Genomic DNA, 19,089 nt, shown 5'->3' on the forward strand with positions numbered 1-19,089 from the left:
ATGAGACAAAGTTGAGGGATCATGTCCTCTTTTCTCTGCAGAGCCGATTGATAGAAAAGCAGAGTTTGCACTGCTTATTTTCTGCCATTATCCTCACTAAGTTAAACAAGTTGTGAAGCCAATAACTGTAACTGTATTATGGTTTATTGTCCTGTACTGAGGTACAGTGGAAAAACTTGCACACCATCCGTACAGATCGTTTCATCACATCAGTACATTGAGGTAATACAAGGGGGAAATAATGACGATGCAGAATAAAATATTACAGATATGGATAGTGCAGGGCAGCTAGATGATGGGTTGCAAAGCTATAACAAGATAAATTGTGAGGTTAGGAAGGAATTTTATTGTACTAGGGAACCATTCCATACATGCTTTGCCAATGTAAGAGAAGAGAGAATGTCCGGGGTGAGTGACGCACTTGATTATGTTTGCTGCTTTACCATGCCACTGAGATGTGCAGACAGAGTCCTTGGAAGGGAAGCTGGTTTCTGCAATATGTCGAGCTGCGTCCACAGCTCTGAACTGTTCTCCAGTGTACATCGTGACAGGTGAGAGATGAAGTTCAAGTTGAGGGTTGATGCCCTCTCGAATGTACAGGGAAGATGGAACAAGAGTAGAGGAGCAGAGTTTGTACCACCATTATCCTCACTAAGCCGAGCAATTTGTGCAGCTAATATTTTATTAATGCTTTAAAAATACTTGCACTGTGATTAGTATGTTAGTTTTGAAAACAAACAGGTACTTTATCAAGTAGGGATACAACCACAATGTTGTTATTAGTAATGTCCTAAAGAAAATGAGAGAATTGAGCTGTCCATAGTTGCATCAAACCCTACTGACAGAACCAATCACAGAGCTCTATGGAACATGGAGCAGTACGGGACGAGAACATCTCTCTCTTCAGCCCACAATGAACATGATGCCAAATTAAATAATCACTTCTGCCTACATCCCTCTATGTCCTGCATATTTGTGTGCCTGTCCAAATGCCACTGTTGTATTTGCTACCACCATTTACCCCGGCAGCCTGCTCAATAGAGCCACCACTCTGTTTATATAAACATGAAACAACTTGCACATCTACTCTTAGCTTTCCCCCTCTCCCCCTAAATGCATATACTCTAGTATACTCTAGTATGTGACATGTGATGAGGATGTTAGGAGAATTCAGGGTGACTTGGATAGGCTGGGTGAGTGGGCAGATACTTGGCAGATGATGTTTAATGTGAATAAGTGTGAGGTTATCCACTTTGGGAGTAAGAACAGGAAGGCAGATTATTATCTGAATGGTGTAAAGTTAGGTAAGGGAGAAATACAAAGAGATCTAGGAGTCCTTGTTCATCAGTCACTGAAGGTGAATGAGCAAGTGCAGCAGGCAGTGAAGAAGGCTAGTGGAATGTTGGCCTTTATTACAAAGGGAATTGAGTACAAGAGCAAGGAAATCCTCTTGCATTTGTACAGGGCCCTGGTGAGACCACACCTGGAGCATTGTGTACAGTTTTGGTCTCCAGGGTTAAGGAAGGACATCCTGGCTGTAGAGGAAGTGCAGCGTAGATTCACAAGGTTAATTCCTGGGATGTCAGGACTATCTTACACAGAGAGGTTAGAGAGACTGGGCTTGTACACGCTGGAATTAAGGAGATTGAGAGGGGATCTGATTGCAACATATAAGATTATTAAGGGATTAGACAAGATAGAGGCAGGAAATATGTTCCAGATGCTGGGAGAGTCCAATACTAGAGGGCATGGTTTGAGAATAAGGGGTAGGTCATTTAGGATAGAGTTAAGGAAAAACTTCTTCTCCCAGAGAGTTGTGGGGGTCTGGAGTGCACTGCCTCGGAAGGCAATGGAGGCCGATTCTCTGGGTGCTTTCAAGAAGGAGCTAGATAGGTATCTTATGGATAGGGGAATCAAGGGATATGGAGACAAGGCAGGAACCGGGTATTGATAGTAGATGATCAGCCATGATCTCAAAATGGCAGTGCAGGCTCGAAGGGCCGAATGGTCTACTTCTGCACCTATTGTCTATTGTATATGTGACATTTCTATCCTGGGAAAGGCACTTGATATTTACCCTATTTACAACTCTCAATTTTATGAACCTGTCAGATCACCCCTCAGCCTCCACCTCTAGAGAAAACAACCTGTCTCCCAAACTTTCTGTGTAGTTAATACTCTCCACTGCATCCTCTCCAGAACCTGTAATGGGACACCCAGAACTGCACAATACTCCAAGTGCAGCCTAACCAAAGTTTTATACAACATGAAGTGACTTACTGCACTTGCCAGATATACTTGCAGGTACCATGTTAACCTGATTTCCATGACTGTTTTGAAGTGTGCTAACAGCAATGACTCGACTTTTTGATTGCTAGTCCAACACTAGTACTGCACCAAATTGTCTGCCCTTCTGAACAAAGCAATTTGAATAAATTTGAAGACTACTGGTGATCCTTTCAACAGGTGTTTACCTTGTATCTCTGACAGTTTGATCTTTATTCCCAAGCCATCAGTCACTGGAGATGCATTCGTCATTGATCCTGGTCATGGTTCTGACCATGGTTGACTGACAACTCCAGGATTGTTGCTCATTGTGCTCTGTTAAACTTGCGGCTGAAGAAATACCCTTGAATGAGTGGCTTTCTAGTCTTGCACAGAACAGTGGAAGTTTGATTCCTAGCACAGCATCTTATGTGAGAGAACTAGGGATGACTGACTATATCATAGGGATAGACCCTAACAAGCCATGTTATTAGCAGTGCAGTAAACCACCAAAATGAGAGCTTATATATGTGTGTGAGAGAAAAAGGCTAAGTCTCTCAAAAGAGCAAAATGTATCAATCATCAAACTAACACTTCTTTTGATGAAACTGGTATTTCCAAAATACACAGTATGCCACATACTAAGGAAAAGTAATGGACGTTACAGCCCACACAAAAACATTAAGTCAATATCAGGAACAGGATTAAACTGTTGAGCTCTTCAATGCTGTTCTGCTATTTGGTTGGTTGGTCAGGACAAAGACGTTCACCTACCTTCCATATTTATTCATGGTCTTGGTTTCTTTGAAAAGAAATATAAATACTTTTTGAAACTTCTAGCTGATTACCAATGTTAAATGTATTTTTCTTGAGAGTTGATTTCTATTGTTGTTTGATGTTCTTCTTTGCATCACGTGAATGGCCAAGGGCAATATCCTCTTATAAAAGATTCTCCCAAAGGAGCCAGTGGGCCAGCAGCATCTGTGGGAGAAAAACATCTTCCATCAGAACTGGGAAACAGGGATGATGAGTTGGTTTTAAGTTGCAGAGAAAATGGGAGACAAATGGCTAGGACAAAGTAATATCTGTGATTGGTTGAGGTCAGACTTGCTGTGGGGATGTTGCAAATGAGGTCACCCATTTCATGGTTTAATTGGGGAACATGAACAAAGAAACATAAAATTTATGAAATAAAGACACTTGGAATGAGAACACAAAGGAACAGAAGGTACAGTACAAGATGTAGAACTCTGTTATTTCATCCAGTCTCACTGGGCATGTCCCAAAGAGCCAGTTTCACAAATGGAGGAGCCTTGTGTGGATACAGAATGAGAAAGGAAGTTGCCTGAACCTGTAGAATTGGATGAGTCCATAATGCTGTAATGTTCCCAGATGAAAGTAGAGGTGCTGTTGGTTCTTTTCCCAATCTTCCTGGTTCTCTATCCCATAGTTTTTAATCTCTCTGCATTTTCTTTCTATGACTGCCTGGGCACTTAATGACTTTAAATATCCTTGAAAGCCCCTCACAGCCTCCTCTGTTCCAAGGATAATGGAAAATGTGAAGTTGATTTATTTTGGAATGTTAAATTTTAAAAGTATACAGGGTTAATGACAGGATTCTTGGCAGTGTGGAGGAACAGGGGGATCTTGGGGTCCACATCCATAGCTCCCTCAAATTTGCCACGCAAGTTAATAGGGTTGTGAAGAAGATGTATGGTGTATTGGCCTTCAATGATTGAGGGATTAAGCTTAAGAGCCGGGAAGAAATGTTGCAGCTTGATAAAACTAATTGGACCAGAGTACTATGGAATACTGGGTTTAGTTCTTGTCACTTCATTATAGGTGGTGTGTGAAAGGTTAAGAGTGCAGAGGAAACTTACCAGGATGTTGTCTGGACCAGAGGGGATATCCATGAAGATAGGTTGAATGAGCTCGGGCTTTTTTCTTAGCAAAGGAGGATGAGCGATGACTTGATAGAGGTGTACAGGATAAGAGGCATGGATCAAGTGGATAGTCAGAGACTTTTTCTCAGGACAGAAATGGCTAATACCAGGAGGGAGTAATTTTAAAATTCATTAGAGGAAAGTATAGGACGGATGTCAGAGGGACGTTTTTCTACGAAGATTAGTGGGTAGGTGAAACATGCCAAGGGTGATGGTAGAGGGAGATAAATTAGGGGCATTTAATGAACTCCTGGATAGGCACATGGATGATAGAAAAATAGAGGACTATGTAGTAGGGAAGGGTTTGTTTCCTTGGAATAGGTTAAAAGGTTGGCACAACATCTTGGACTGAAGTGCCTGTAATGTGCTGTTCTATAACAGTCTCAACTTCTCCAGTCTGTTGACAGAACTAATGTCTCTTGCCTCCGGCATCATTCCAGTAAATCTCTCTATACCCTTCCTAAAATCTCCTTTCCTAAGACATGATGCCCAGAAATGGCCTGTTGTGGCTGAACCAGTGCTATATGAAGGATTATAATGACTTTATTGCTCTTGTCCACTCTGCCTCTTATAAAGTCAGTCCTGTGTGCCATTGGTAACATTTTTGTAATTTGCCACGTCACTTTCAGTGAGCTCAAACACAGCCAAATGTCTTTGCCCCGGTTCCATTGAGAACTGTCCCCTGCCCTCACCCTGACTCCAATGTTCTTTTGTCCCTGTCCATTGAAATGTGGCTCTTGTCAATTTACGCAATACATTTCATTGGCTTTATGTCCACTCCTGCCTTGGGCTGAATGGATCCTCCCCATCTTTCTCAGGATTCACTAATTATAAAACTTTGTATGCCATCTTTTTTGACTATGCCCTGCAGCAGTGGAGATAGTACAAAGAAGACTCACTAATTCTTGGAATGAAGGTTGTCTAAGTCTTAACAAGAGAGGATACTCTATTTCAGTAGGTATTCTTTAGTGTTTAGAAAAATGAGGGTTGACTTTATTGAAACAGGTAAGATCTCAAGAGGGTTTGACAACGATGTTGCAATGTTTTTACCAGTGGGAGAGTCTCCAATGAGGGGACACAATTACAGCACAAAGGGACTGAGGTGGTGTAGAAACAACTTGCTGCAGAGGAGAGTGAATATCTGGAAATTGCTGAAGGCCGGATCTTAAATATATTTGAGGTGGATAAATGTTTGTAAGCAAGGAATTTACACCTCTGGGGATTTGGTACAGAAGAGATGAGGTCTCCTGAGTGACCACCAGGAGAGGTAAGGGGAGTAAGCAGTCAGTGTTAGATTTCCCTCTGGCCATTCCCCTCAGCAACACGTACACCTCTTTGGATACTGCTGGGCTGGGGGGGGGGGGTGAGGTGGGGTGGTTGACCTATCAACCAGCCATGTCAGTAGAGCAGTAGTAATAGGAGACTCAATAAGGGGACGGGTAGGAGATTTTGTGGCTGCAGAAGAGACGCCAGGATGGTGCAAAGTTAGGATATCTCAGAGTGACTATAGAATATTCTCGGGGGAGGGAAAGCAGCCAGAAGTCTTGGGTAGAAATGGGAAGAGGTCCTGCACAGAGAGTATAGGGAGTTAGGAAACTTGCTAAAGAGCAGTATCTCCAAAGTAGTAATCTCTGGATTACTCCTGGTGCCACGTGCTAGTCAGGGCAGCAATAGGAATGATAGTACAGATGAATGAATGGCTGAGGAAGTGGTACCAGAGGACAAGGTTTCAGGTTTTTGGATCATTGGAACCTCTTCTGGAGCAGGGGTAACCTGTACAAGAGAGATGGGTTGCACATGAACTGGAGGGGAATTAATATCCTGCCTGGGAGGTTTGCTGGTGCTACTCAGAAAGGTTTAAATTAGTTTGGCAGGAGGATGGGAACTAGAGCACCAGGTCAGAAAGTGGAGGGATGGAGAGGAAGGTGGATGTTGGGCAGTAAAAATTGGCAGGAGCAAATGATGGGATGGATAGTTTGAAGTGTGTGTATTTTAATCCTAGGAATATTATCAATATGGAACTATGATATTGTGGCCATTACAGAGACTTAGTTGAAAGAGGGACAGAAATGGGTGTTTAATGTCCCAGGGTCATGATGTTTTAGAAAAGATAGAGAAGGGGATGGGAGTGGCCTTACTAATCAGAGACAATATCACAGCTGCACTCAGGACAATATGGAGGGCTCATCTGAGTCTTTATGGGTAGAACTCAAAAATAGGAAGAGTGCAATCGCTCTGTTAGCAACAGATAGGGATAGGTGTGTACCTTGTGGGAGAGTATTAAATTGGAGCATGGCAAATTATGAGAGCATTAAGCAGGAACTGAGGAGAGTTTATCAGGAACAGCTGTATTTGGGCAAGTCCATATCTGAAATGTGGAAGGTGTTTAAAGACTGACTGCACATCCTACAGAACAGGTATGTTTCAGCAGAAGGAAGGACAAAGATGGCAAGGTAAGAGAACTTGGATGTCAAGATAAGTGATGGATGTAGTCAAAAAAAGTATGTTAAGCTTAGGAAGCTAGAATGAAACAAGGTCCTTGAGAATTATGAATAAACCAGAAAAGAACTCAAGAAAGGAATTAGGAAAGCCGAGAGGCCACAAAAAGCCTTGGCAAGTAGGAGAGAATCCTAAGGCATTTAATACATACATCACAAGCAAGAGGATAACAAGGATAAAGGGGGGAACATTTGCTTGGACACCAAGGATGTGGGGAGGTCCTTAATGATTACATCAATATTTACAAAGGAGAAGGGTGTGGAGGATGGGGAGATTAGGGCTGAGTGTATTCATATGCTATTTAAAGGTAGAGGAGAAGGTAGATTTGGGTCTCTTAAAGAGCATTAAGGTCCCCAGGGCCTGATGGGATATACCTCAGGATATTGTCAGAGGCAAGAAATGAGATTGCTAGGGCCTTGACCAATATCTTCATGTCCTCTCTAGCAACAAGTGTGTAGCTGATGTTTCATAATTCAAAGAGGGAACCAGGGATAATCCTGGTAACTGTAGACCATTGTGTCCCAAGTCAGTGATAGGGAAGTTGCTGGAGAGAATTCTTAAGGATAGAATTTGAGGATTTGGAGACCATGGACTAATTAGGGAGAGCCAGTATGGCTTTGTGCGGGGCAAGTCATATCTTACTAACTTGATTATTTTTGACAAGGTGATTGAGGAAAGTAGAGCTGTGGATGTTGTCCACATGGATTTTAGTAAGGCATTTGATGACGTCCCTTAAGGGAGACTCATCCAGAATATTAAGGTGCATGGGATCTGGGTGAATAGGCCGTTTGGATTTGGAACTAGCTTGTCCATAGAAGACAGGGTAGTGGTTGAAGGGACTTGTTCGAGCTGGAGTGTAATTAGTGTTCTGCAGAGATCTGTACTGGGACCTCTGCTATTTGTGAGGTATATAAATGATCTGGCAGAAAATGTAGATGGGTGGGTTAGTAAGTTTGAAGATATGAAGATTGGTGATATTGTGGATAGCGTAGAAGGCTGGCAAGAAATACAGCAGGATATAGATCAGTTGTAAATATGGGCAGAGAAATGGGAGATCGTTTAACAAGGCCAAATGTGAGCTGTTGCGTCTGAGTCAAATGTAAAGAGACAGTATGCCGCTAAGGGCAATGACTGACTGGTGAACGTTTAGGTGGGTACATGGAAGTGAGGGAATACAATAAACTATTGTGTAGGGAGAAAGGATGAGTTTAGGTAGCCATTTGATTACTAATTTAGTTGGCTTGGCACAGCATTGTGGGCCAAATGGCCAGTTCCTATGCTGTATTTTATGTTCCATAAAATTGTTACCTGTCTTGGTATTCAGCAATGTTAAATTGACAACTACCCTCAGCAAAGACAGACCATTCCCAGCAGAACAATCCCATCCGTCACATCCCCTTTCATCAGTTTCCTATGTCCCTGCAATCAATTCTCTTTCACAATTTTTCCTCAACTCCCCTTTGATTGTTTGCCATAATCATCAAGGAGCAATTAGTAGCAACCAATTCACCCAGCCCACATACCTTGATGATGAAGGAAACTGCAGCACCCTGACAAGATCCACAACAAAAGCCTGCAAACTCCACACAGCGTGGTGCCTAAGAACGGGACCGAACCTGCTTCTGTGGAGTTCTGAGACGGACATGTTAACTGCTATATGACTTTGCTCCCCCAGTCTTGAGGTGGTATCTATTTCAGGAAAAGAAACAAGCCCCAGGTTATCTCTGCGCACGGTTACAATGAAATCGATGTGATGGTTGGCTCTGTGCTTGGAAGGAAGAAGAGTCCTCAGGAGTGACGGCACGATCATTGGTGACTGTAGAGGCCAGTGAAATTATACAAATATATACAGGTACTGCTATTTTGCTGTAGGTGGTGATCAGAGGCCACCTCATCACAAAATCAGAAAGTCCCACTCAGGAACTCATTGCAACACCAGCCCCCACCTCCTCAACTACCCAGTCCCTTTAGGAAGTCTTACAAAGATGCAGTGGAACTGATTCTACAATGATGGGCTGAGCCTGTGTGACTTCCAGCAACAGTGTACTGAAGCACATCATCTGGTCGAGTGTACAGTGACCCACAACATCAACACTATACAGATGCCATGCTACTGATTTTCTGGGGTAAGGTTTGCTCTGCACTACAACTAAAATACTGTCACAATGGGCTAAAACTGTTAGAATATGATAAGGAAGTGAAAATGGAAACCATTAAGGGGAAGGTGAATGACAGATAGGGAATGGGTAAAGTGTGTGGATTGTATGTGGATAAACCAGGAAAGGGAGAAAACAAAAATAGGTGAGGGGAAACTCAATAATCATGGCACTGAATTGTAGACTACCCAGGTGGAATGTGGGGCATTGCTTCTCCAGTCTGCATTGGCTGCCTCTTATTGCTAAGGTAAGGTGCGAGGCTTCTGGATGGACAGGTCAGTGAGAAGATGGGAAAGGCAGTCGAAATGGTCTGCAACAGGGAGCATTGGATGGCCGCAGCGGACTGAGGGTTAGGTCCCTGTCAATCTATGGCGGAAGCCACGTCGGGAGCACCGCAAACGGTGGACGAGGTGCAAGTGGATTTGGGCTGAGCTGGAAGGGGTGTGTGAGAACACCGACTGAAGTCGGGGAGAGAGACGAAAAGGCGATGGGGGTGGGTGACAGGGGAGGACGAAGAATTAGACTGGTGACAATGAACGGACGCCTTCCCATCCCCAGCGCCTCCGCGGGCCCGAACGAACACCCAACCGGAAATGATGCTTTGACCATCATTGAAATTTAAATCCTCTGACAACAGTGGGCAGCTCCGGACCACCCGCTAACGTTTGTGTTCCAAGATTTTAAAAAAAAGGATTTTGAGGTATTTTTGACACTCCACATTTGGATTAGTGAGGTTGTCGCCCCCGGCCCCTGACGCTTCACGAGCTGTGGTTATGGGCCTAGCTACAAAGGTCGCTGACCCCGCGATCCTGTGACCGGCCAGGGCTCCGGTACTGTACCGTGCCGCGGTTCCCGCCCAGCCCCAGCCCGCCTGGGGCCTTCCTCCAACTGTAATACAGGAGCAGAAATAGTACAGTTCGAGTCTACTCCACGACGTCGTTTTGCTGGAGTTTTGTAACTTTTCCTCACGGCTTCAATACCCTCACTCCGGGCGCCATCTGTGTATTGTTGGCATGTGCTCCCTGTCACTACGCGTGTTTTACTCGGGTACCCGGTCCCAAAGACGCGAGGGTTGTCAGGTTAATTGGCCGCTGTAAAATTATCCCTGGTGTGTAAGCCAATGGCAGAATCTGGGAGCATAATGGGTATGTGGGGAAAATTAGCTGCTCTGTATGCAGTAGTTTTCAAGCGTAAAGCTTTTATATGGAATTAACAGATTTGTGGAACTTGTGTTTGAGCAGGTTGGTGACAGCTGCTGAAGCAAATGGAGGAGGTGAAGGTTTTAACCTTTTCCCCACCACTTTACAAACAGCGATACCAGATGGTTGTTGAATTAGTGGAGAAGTGTAAAGCTCAGAAGGTGAGGAGAAAATGTGAGTTTATTCTGTCAGGACCCCTAGTCTAGGGGTCCTGACGAAGGGTCTCGGCCCGAAATGTTGACAGTGCTTCTCCCTATAGATGCTGCCTGGCCTGCTGTGTTCCACCAGCATTTTGTGTGTTGTTGTTGTTTATTCTGTATGTTAGTCAAAAGAAACAATTCATTTCAACAATTGCAAGTCAGTATTTCTCCCTAGTTGCAAAGTGTAAGTTGCTGGCTATAACAGGCTAAACTTTATGGAATTGTCATGGCACTGAATTTATTCAGTTGGAACAAAGGATATCCACATGAGGACAACCTCTCAGCAAGTGAAGCAGCCCTGCCTGCTTGAAGCAAGACACAAACTTCAGACGTGAGCAACAACCTTATAGAGCAACTCCTTCTGGCTGATATTCTTTGCCACAGGCAGCTGTGAAGGCCAAGTCTTTATTTATATTTAAGGCAGAGGTTGATGAGATTTTTGATTGGTTGGGGCATGAAGGGATATGGGGAGAAGGCAGGAGATCGGGGCTGAGAGGAAAATTGGATTGGCCATGATGAAATGGTGGAGCAGATGTGATGGGCCAAATGACCTAATTCTGCTCCTATATCTTATTGTCTCATTGTTACTCCAGAGGCTAAAGTCGTAAAGTAGTAAGCAACATCGAAACTACACAAGTGCCAGACAAATCCAACAATTTAACCGTTTTATTACAACTAGATTCATTCTGTGTATTGACATTTCTAGATCCCATAAATAATCTGCAAAATTGTTAAATATAATCATATAACAATTACAGCACAGAAACAGGCCATCTTAGCCCTTCTAGTCCATGCTGAACGCTTACTCTCACCTAGTCCCACCAACCTGCACTCAGCCCATAACCTTCCATTCCTTTCCTGTCCATATACCTAGCCAATTTTACTTTAGGTGACAATATCGAACCTGCCTCTACCACTTCTACTGGAAGCTCATTCCACACAGCTACCACTCTCTGAGTAAAGAAGTTCCCCCCCCCCTAAACTTTTGCCCCTGAACTCTCAACTCATGTCCTCTTGTTTGAATCTCCCCTACTCTCAATGGAAAAAGTCTATCCATGTCAACTCTTATCTATTCCCCTCATAATTTTAAATACCTCTATCGTTCCCCCCCCTCCACCTTCTACACTCCAAAGAATAAAGACCTAACTTGTTTAACCTTTCTCTGTAACTTAGGTGCTGAAACCCAGGTAACATTCTAGTAAATCTCCTCTGTACTCTCTACTTTGTTGACATCTTTAAATAAATCTAACATCTGAAATTCAGTGACATTGTTGTTGACATCGTAGGAGTCACCATTGACCAGAATATGAACCAGCCAGGTAAATCCTGTGGCTACAGAATGGCTCAGAGGTTAGGGATTGTGGATTGAGTAACACCTCTTGACACCTCAAAACCTTTCCTCCATCTACAGGTCAGGGGTGTGATGGAACACTCTCCATCTGCCTGGATGAGTGCAAGTCCAACAAATCTCAATCAGCTTGACACCATTTTGGACAAAGCAGCCTCTTGAGTGATATCCCATCCACCACACTGAGTGCGCCCTTCCTGCTCCATTCGGACAGGGTGGCTACAGTGTTCACTCTCTACAAATGGCACTATGGTTGTTCACCGTGATACTCTGACAAACTCAACCATCTTCAGGTAGAAACATGGAAAGTAGGACAAGAAGAGGCCATTCAACCGTCAACCCTTCTCTATTGTTTAACACTGATCTTTTAACCCAAAACAGGAACAAGAATGCAATCATCTTGAGTGGCGAGGTGCCACCACCGATAAAGCTGCTACTTCACAGATTCAGAGAGCTGGCTGCAATCCCGACCTCCGGCATTTGCTTTGTGGAGTTTGTCTGTTCTCCCCGCAGGTGTATGGGTTTACCCCAGGTGGTCCAGTTTTCTCCCCCGTCCCAATGTCGTACAGGTTGGTAGATTAACTGACCACTGTACATTGACCCCAGTGTGTAGGCGAGTGGTAGAATATTGAGGTTGGGGATGGGGCTAAATGGAATGAGGGGAAGACAATAGGTTACAGGAAATATTAGTGGGCTGAGATACTCTATTGTGGTACAGATTGTCGGACTTCTGTGTCGTGAGGAAGAGCAGAGCCACCATATTAGTGTGGTCTCTATTCCTGAATGCTTTTTCTTAAATTGGGAAATCAGTCTGTGACTTTGAATCTATTACTGACTGCCTCAAATCTTCTCATCTAAGACCTAAATCTCTTGCCCAAGCTGGTGTACCTTCATTATAGACGCTCAGTTAGGTGAAACGTCTTTATTACATCCAGTCTGTCCAGCCCTGCCATAGCTTCTGAAATTTCAGTGAGATCCCTCTCGTTTATCTAGTAGATACAGCCCTAGTGGACCCAATCATACCTTTAGTGCATAAAGGCAATCTCTAACACTCTGGTTTTGAAAGAACAGGTAGGTTGTTATCGCAATGGAGGTGACACTGAATAATGTGGAAGAGTTTAGGTCAGATCAATATGCTGATACAAAAGTAGACCATAAGATCAGGAGATATAGGAGCAAAATTAGGCCATTCAGTCCACCGTGCAATTATGGTGTTTTTTCTTCCCCTCTCAGTCCCATTCTCCCACTTTCACCTCATAACCCTTTACCCTCCTTTCTCATGAAGAGCCCCTGAGATTTGCCTTAAATACATCTAATGACTTGGCCTTCACAGAACCATCACCCTCTAGCTGAAGAATTTCCTCCTCATCGCTCTTTTAAAGGGACGTCTCTTTATTCTGAGGCAGTACCCTTGGGTCCTAGACTCTCCTACTAATGGAAACATCTTTTTCACATCCACTCAATCCAGGCCTTTCAATGAGATACTCCCATCCCTCTGAACTCTATCAAGTACAAGCCCACAGCTGTCCATTGCTCTTCATATGTTAAGGTATTTCATCAAGGCTGTCTACTATTGTAACAAAACATTCTGGCTCCTGAACTTGAGTCCTCTTGCAATGAAGCCCAATGTTCTACTTACCTTCTCAAAGTTCAAAGTAAATTTGTTAAAGTGTGTGTATATTGCTGACATTCACAGGACAAAGAAGTAGAATAGATTCAATGAAAAACCTACGTACAAAGGCTGACAAACAACCAATGTGCAAAAGAAGACAAACTATGTAAATACAAAAAATAAGTAATTATGAGAACACGAGTTAGAGAGTCCTTGAAATTGAGTTCATAGGTTTAGAGTTGAGATGAGTGGAATTATCCATGCTGGTTCAGGAGCTTGATTGTTTAAAGATAATAACTGTTCCTAAACCTGGTGGTGAGGGACCTGAGGCTTCTGTATCTCCTTGATGGCAACAGCAAGAAGCGAACGTGACTTGGATGATGGGGGTCCTTAATGATGGATGCTGCTTTCATGTGGTAGTACTCCTTGTTAACTGCTCATTGGACCTGCTTGTGTGTTTTCAGTAGTTGGTATACAACGACACACAAGTCTTCTAGCACATCAACACTTTCTGATCTAACACAGTAAATAACACATCTCCTCTTTGTTTTCTGTTCTGAATTGGATATGCTTGCATCTATCCACTGTGTACTTGTTTTTATATACTTAGTCAATTTTTCCGAACCATCTTGGTCTCACTGAATCTTCCTCAAAATGCCACGTTTTTGATTGTCTGTAACCTTCAAAATATTTTGCAGTTCCCTCATCCGAATCATTGACGCATATTGTAAATAGCAGGAGCATGCTTGGAGTATGCTGAATGAAAAGCTTAAAACTGTATAAATGGGAAATCTGAACTAAATGCAGAAAATGCTAGAAACACTCAGTAGATCAGATATTTGTGGTAAGAAAACTTACTGTTTTGGGTCAAAGATCCTTGTCAGAATTAAGAAAGAGAAGATAATTTAGGTCACGGAGCAAGTTGGGGAGGACAATGAGAGGAATAAAAAAAAAAGTTCTGATAGTCTCATAAGCTTTTAAATGGAATTTGTGAGCACAGGTAGCCAACAATCTTTCTAATATTTATGACAAGTTCCTCAATGAGGGAATCTTTTCCAAAATTATTAGATGTATAGAGAGGATAGATTGTCAGAGCCTTTACCCTAGGTTAATACTGAGGTCATAGGGTTAAGGTGATGGGGAAGATTTATGGAAGATATATGGGGGAAGTTTTTAACACTGTGTTTTAGATACCTGGGTTGCATTGTAAGGGGACATGGTAGAAACAGATACAATACTAATGTCTAGGGGCCCTTAGATGTGAACAAGTAGGGAATGGAGGCATGTAAGCCATGTTTTGGCACATTTATTTATTTAGAGATATATTGTGGAACGGGCCCTTCTGGCCCAATGAACCACACTGTCCAGTAACCCATCCATTTAACCCTAGCCTAATCACAGGACAATTTACAATGAACAACTAACCTACTAAGTGGTACGTCCTTGGATTGTGGGAGGAAATCCACACTGTGTAGTTTAAGTTAGTTTCGTGATTGGCACTGATATGGTAGGCTGAAGGGACTGTTCCTCTACTCTGCTGTTCAAATAGTTCAAATCCATAGCCTCTTTCCTATGACGGTCAATCCTCCTTGCCAAATTTCCAATTTGAGCCCCATTTTAGCCTATTTTATTCAGTGTTTGATTAGTTATTGCTTATCCATTCTTTCCTTTACGATTGGCTGCAGTTTGACTTTGAGCAGCATCGACACCAAAAGTGATTGAATGTGTCTTGATGTACAAGTCCAGCTTACTGATTGTGGTAGCTGGAGAATGGAGTATAAGCGCAGGAGGGCTATGGTCGTCATTATCATCAGGTGCCATGCTTTGACTGCCATGGCCCACGTACTCCTGTTTTGGATCAAGTGGATCAATTCATTGGTATTCATTTCCAGATCTCTGGCTGTTGGCTCCATCGTCATTTGTCTTTGTCTTCCGCTTGCTTTCTTCCCTTCGGTCTTTCCCATAATTACCGTACATTCTATCTCCTCTTTCCTAATCACATGTCCAATGAAGTTACGTTGCCTTTTCATGATCTCATACATTATTTCTCTTTTTGTGCTTGCTCTGTTCATGACATCCTTGTTAGATATTCGTTTTGTCCATGATATTCTTTGCATCCTCCTCAAAAACCACATCTGTGCTGCTTCAATTCGTTTCCTCATGTTATTAGATATTGTCCACCATTTTGAGCCATATAACATAACTGGATAAATGTAACATTTCAGTACTCTGAGGCAGGTTGTCATGCCTAGTTTCGTGTTGGTCAGTATGCTCTTCATTCTCGTAAAGGTGTCTTTTGCCATCCCTATTCTTCTTTTGATGTCCACGTCGCATCTGCCATCTGATGTCACCCAGCTTCCTAAGTAGCAAAAATTCTGTACTTGTTTTACGTCTTCCCTGTTTATTCTCAACCTGCAGATAAGATTCTCTTCCTTTTTGGATACCACCATACATTGTCTTTTTGCAATTGATAGATCCATTTTTGCACTTTCTTCAACAACTATATCAATTAAGTTTTGTAGTTCTTCCTCTGTACTCGCAATTAACACAGTGTCATCCTCATATCTAAAATTATTGATGTTTTCACCACCAACTTTGATTCCCAAGATGTCTCTTATTTTTTGTAATACTGTTTCACTGTACACATTAAACAAATCAGGGGAGAAAACACACCCTTGACTAAGGCCTCTCTTGATTTTCGTAAACTGACTCACTTCTCCAACTATTCTTACAGCGGCAGTTTGTACCCAGTACAGATTTCTGATTAGGTGGAGGTCTTTGGAATCTAGATCTAGAGTTTCCTGTAATATTTCAAATAACTTACTGTGCTTCACTTTATCAAATGCTTTTGTGTAGTCGATAAAACAAATAAACAAACAAATCTTTTTGCACTTGAATAGCTCATTCTGATAGTATCCTTAACATCAATATCACGTTTCTTGTACCTTTGTCTTTCACAAAACCACATTGTTCTTTACCTATTTCAGCTTGTATCTTACTTTTCGCTCTTGTCATCAAAACTCTTAGAAGTATCTTGGTGATATGACTCATTAAACTTATGGTCCTATGTAATTCACATTCTATTGCTGCAGGTTTCTCAGGAAGAGTAATAAATATTGATTTTTTTCATCTCTTCTGGTATTATTCCAGACTCATAAATGCCATTGATTAAATCAATAAGTTTTTCAATTCCATAATCTTCAAGGGCAATAATTTGTTCTATCACTAATTTATCAGGACCTGCTGTCTTTCCTTTCTTCATCTTATTTATCACATTATGAACTTCAGATTTTAAAATACTTAGACCTTCAATGTTCTTAATTTCTGTTTTTTTGCCTCGATCGTCTTTAAACAATTCCTGAATATACTCAGTCTGTCTCTTCATAATCTCAACTTTTTCCACAATAATGGTACCGTCCTTTGCTTTCAAACATCCACCTGAAGAACAGAGGAGCATTTTACCAGTGATATTCTTGATTTGTTGATGTAACCTTTTTGGATCAGTAATAGGTATTCATAATGACCTGATTATTCATCTTGCACCGTTTTACCCATTTCTTGCCTTTTTCATTTCTTTTCCCTAGTCCAAATTTTCCTATGGTATTTCCATCAGCACCTTGCCCTACTTTAGCATTTAGATCTCACATGACAATAACAATATCTTGAGATTTGCATCCATTCTTTGCTTGTTCAAGCTCTTCATAGAATTTATCTATATCATCTTTTGTTCCATCTGTTGTTGGTGCATATACCTGTATAATTGCTAAATGAAATGGTTGTCCTCTGTATCTAACAAGGAGCACTCTTTCTGATATTGTCCAATGTCCTGAAACATAAAACATTGGTTAGGTCACAGTTGCAGTATTGTGTGATTTTTTATTTTATTTGGTCTCCACATTATAGGGGAAACATTAATTCAGATTTCCAGTTTTTAAAAAATCTTTTCATTCAGCATGTCTACTGCAGAGGATGCAGGGGAAGATTCCACAGGATGATGTTGTGGTGGAATATTTTGGTGTTGACAGACTGATCAGATGGCCTTCTTGAAACTGCAAGATTGTTAAGGTGTATGACAGGGTAGATGTTGAGGCATTTCCACTAGTGGGAGAGTCTCTATAGGGAGATACAGCCTGGAAACAGGCCCTTCTGCCCGCTGTCCCCAAACTGGTTATTAACCACCTAATTATACCAATCTAAACATTAATTTCACTTTACTCTCCACACATTCCCAACACCTCTCCCCCGATTCCACCACTCACCTACAGATAAGGGCAATTTACAGCAACAAATTAGCCTACCTACCCCCACACCTATGAATGTGGGAAGGAGCTGGAGGAACCTATGTGATCACAGACTCCACACAGACAATGCCCGAGGCCAGGATTGAACCTGGGTCTCTGCAGCAGTGGCTCTACTTGTCCTTCTGTGGTCGGCAGCAGCTACTCTTGCAACAGTGAGACTCTCAGAAGAATATATGGCATTTGTAACAAAAGCATACACTTGTATGGTATCAGTAATGTAACAAACAGAAATCAAAAGGATTACTTCTGTCCTCTGGGATTGTAAGGTGAAGTAATATGAGGGTTTCTTATCTTTAAATTGATTGATGATACTGCTTTTTCCTCTTTGCAGGTGGCAGATTTGGGCTGTGCACAGTGCACACTGCTGTCCCGCTTAAAGTTCTGCAGTTGCATTGAAGATCTTATTGGAGTGGACATTGACTTGGAACTTCTGAAGGAAAACATGTAATTTATTTTAAATAAATGCTCTTCATAGTTCCCTGTCCAGAGATGTGGGACATATATTGAAGCTGTAGGATCCTGAGGGGACATTGCAGAGTAGATGTTGAGATGTTTCCACCAGTGAATTGAATTGACTTTATTACTTACATCCTTCATATACATGAGGAGTAAAAATCTTTACATTACATCTCCGTCTAAATGTGGAATATGCAATTTATAATATTATGTACAACAGGATAGTCAATATAGCATCAAATACAGTTGTGTCAGCATGAATTAAGCAGTCTGATGGCCTGGTGGAAGAAGCTGTCCCGGAGCCTTTTGGTCCTGGCTTTTGTGCTGTGGTACTGTTTACCGGAACAGCTGGAACAGTTTGTGGTTGGGGTGACTTGGGTCCCCAGTGATCCTACGGCCCTTTTTGCACACCTGTCTTTGTAAATGTCCTGAATAGTGGGAAGTTCACACCTACAGATGCGCTGGGCTGTCCACACCACTCTCTGCAGAGTCCTGCAATTGAGGGAAGTACAGTTCCCATACCTGGCAGTGATGTAGCCAGTATGCTCTCAATTGTGCCCCTGTAAGGAAGTTCTTAGGATTTGGGGGCCCATATCAAACTTCTTCAACCCTCTGAGGTGTAAGAGGCGTTGGTGTGCCTTTTTCAACACACAGCTGACATGTACAGACCATGTGAGATCCTCAGTGATGTTTATGCTGATGAACTTAAAGCTGCTCACCCTCTCAAGTCCATATCCATTGATGTCAATAGGGGTTAGCCTGTCTTCATTCCTCCTGTAGTCCACAACCAGCTCCTTTGTTTTTGTGACATTGAGAGAGACCTTGTTTTCTTGAAACCACAGTGTCAGGGTGATGACGACTTCTCTGTAGGCTAATAAAAAGATTGAAAAAGAAAGAAAGACTTCTCTGTAGGCTGCCTCATTATTATTTGAGATTAGGCCAATCAGTGTAGTGTTGTCAGCAAATTTAATTAGCAGGTTGGAGCTATGGGTGGCAACACAGTCATGGGTATACAGGGTAAAGGAGGGGGCTAAGTATACAGCCCTGAGTGGCACCTGTGTCGAGGGGCAGAGGTGAGGGAGCCCACTCTTACCACCAACCATCTGTGTA

General features: G+C 42.4%; 1 protein-coding gene across 4 annotated transcripts in view; it reads left to right on the forward strand.

The window, feature by feature from the left end:
- The first annotated feature begins 8,377 nt into the window (after positions 1-8,377).
- The window catches only part of henmt1 (HEN methyltransferase 1), a 50,082-nt gene continuing 39,370 nt past the window's right edge, over positions 8,378-19,089 (forward strand). The window contains exons 1-3 of one of the 4 annotated variants that reach the window (XM_073040616.1): positions 8,378-8,833; positions 10,105-10,223; positions 17,855-17,967. In XM_073040616.1, coding sequence (XP_072896717.1) covers positions 10,128-10,223; positions 17,855-17,967 — 209 coding nt within the window. In that variant the 5' untranslated portion in view covers positions 8,378-8,833; positions 10,105-10,127. Of the gene's footprint in view, positions 8,834-8,859; positions 9,111-9,192; positions 9,213-9,234; positions 9,564-10,104; positions 10,224-17,854; positions 17,968-19,089 lie in introns of those variants that run through there. The other 3 variants (XM_073040617.1, XM_073040618.1, XM_073040615.1) reach the window with 3 other exon arrangements.

The sequence above is a fragment of the Hemitrygon akajei genome, chromosome 3 (genome assembly GCF_048418815.1).
Source record: "Hemitrygon akajei chromosome 3, sHemAka1.3, whole genome shotgun sequence".
NCBI classification, from domain to species: domain Eukaryota; kingdom Metazoa; phylum Chordata; class Chondrichthyes; order Myliobatiformes; family Dasyatidae; genus Hemitrygon; species Hemitrygon akajei.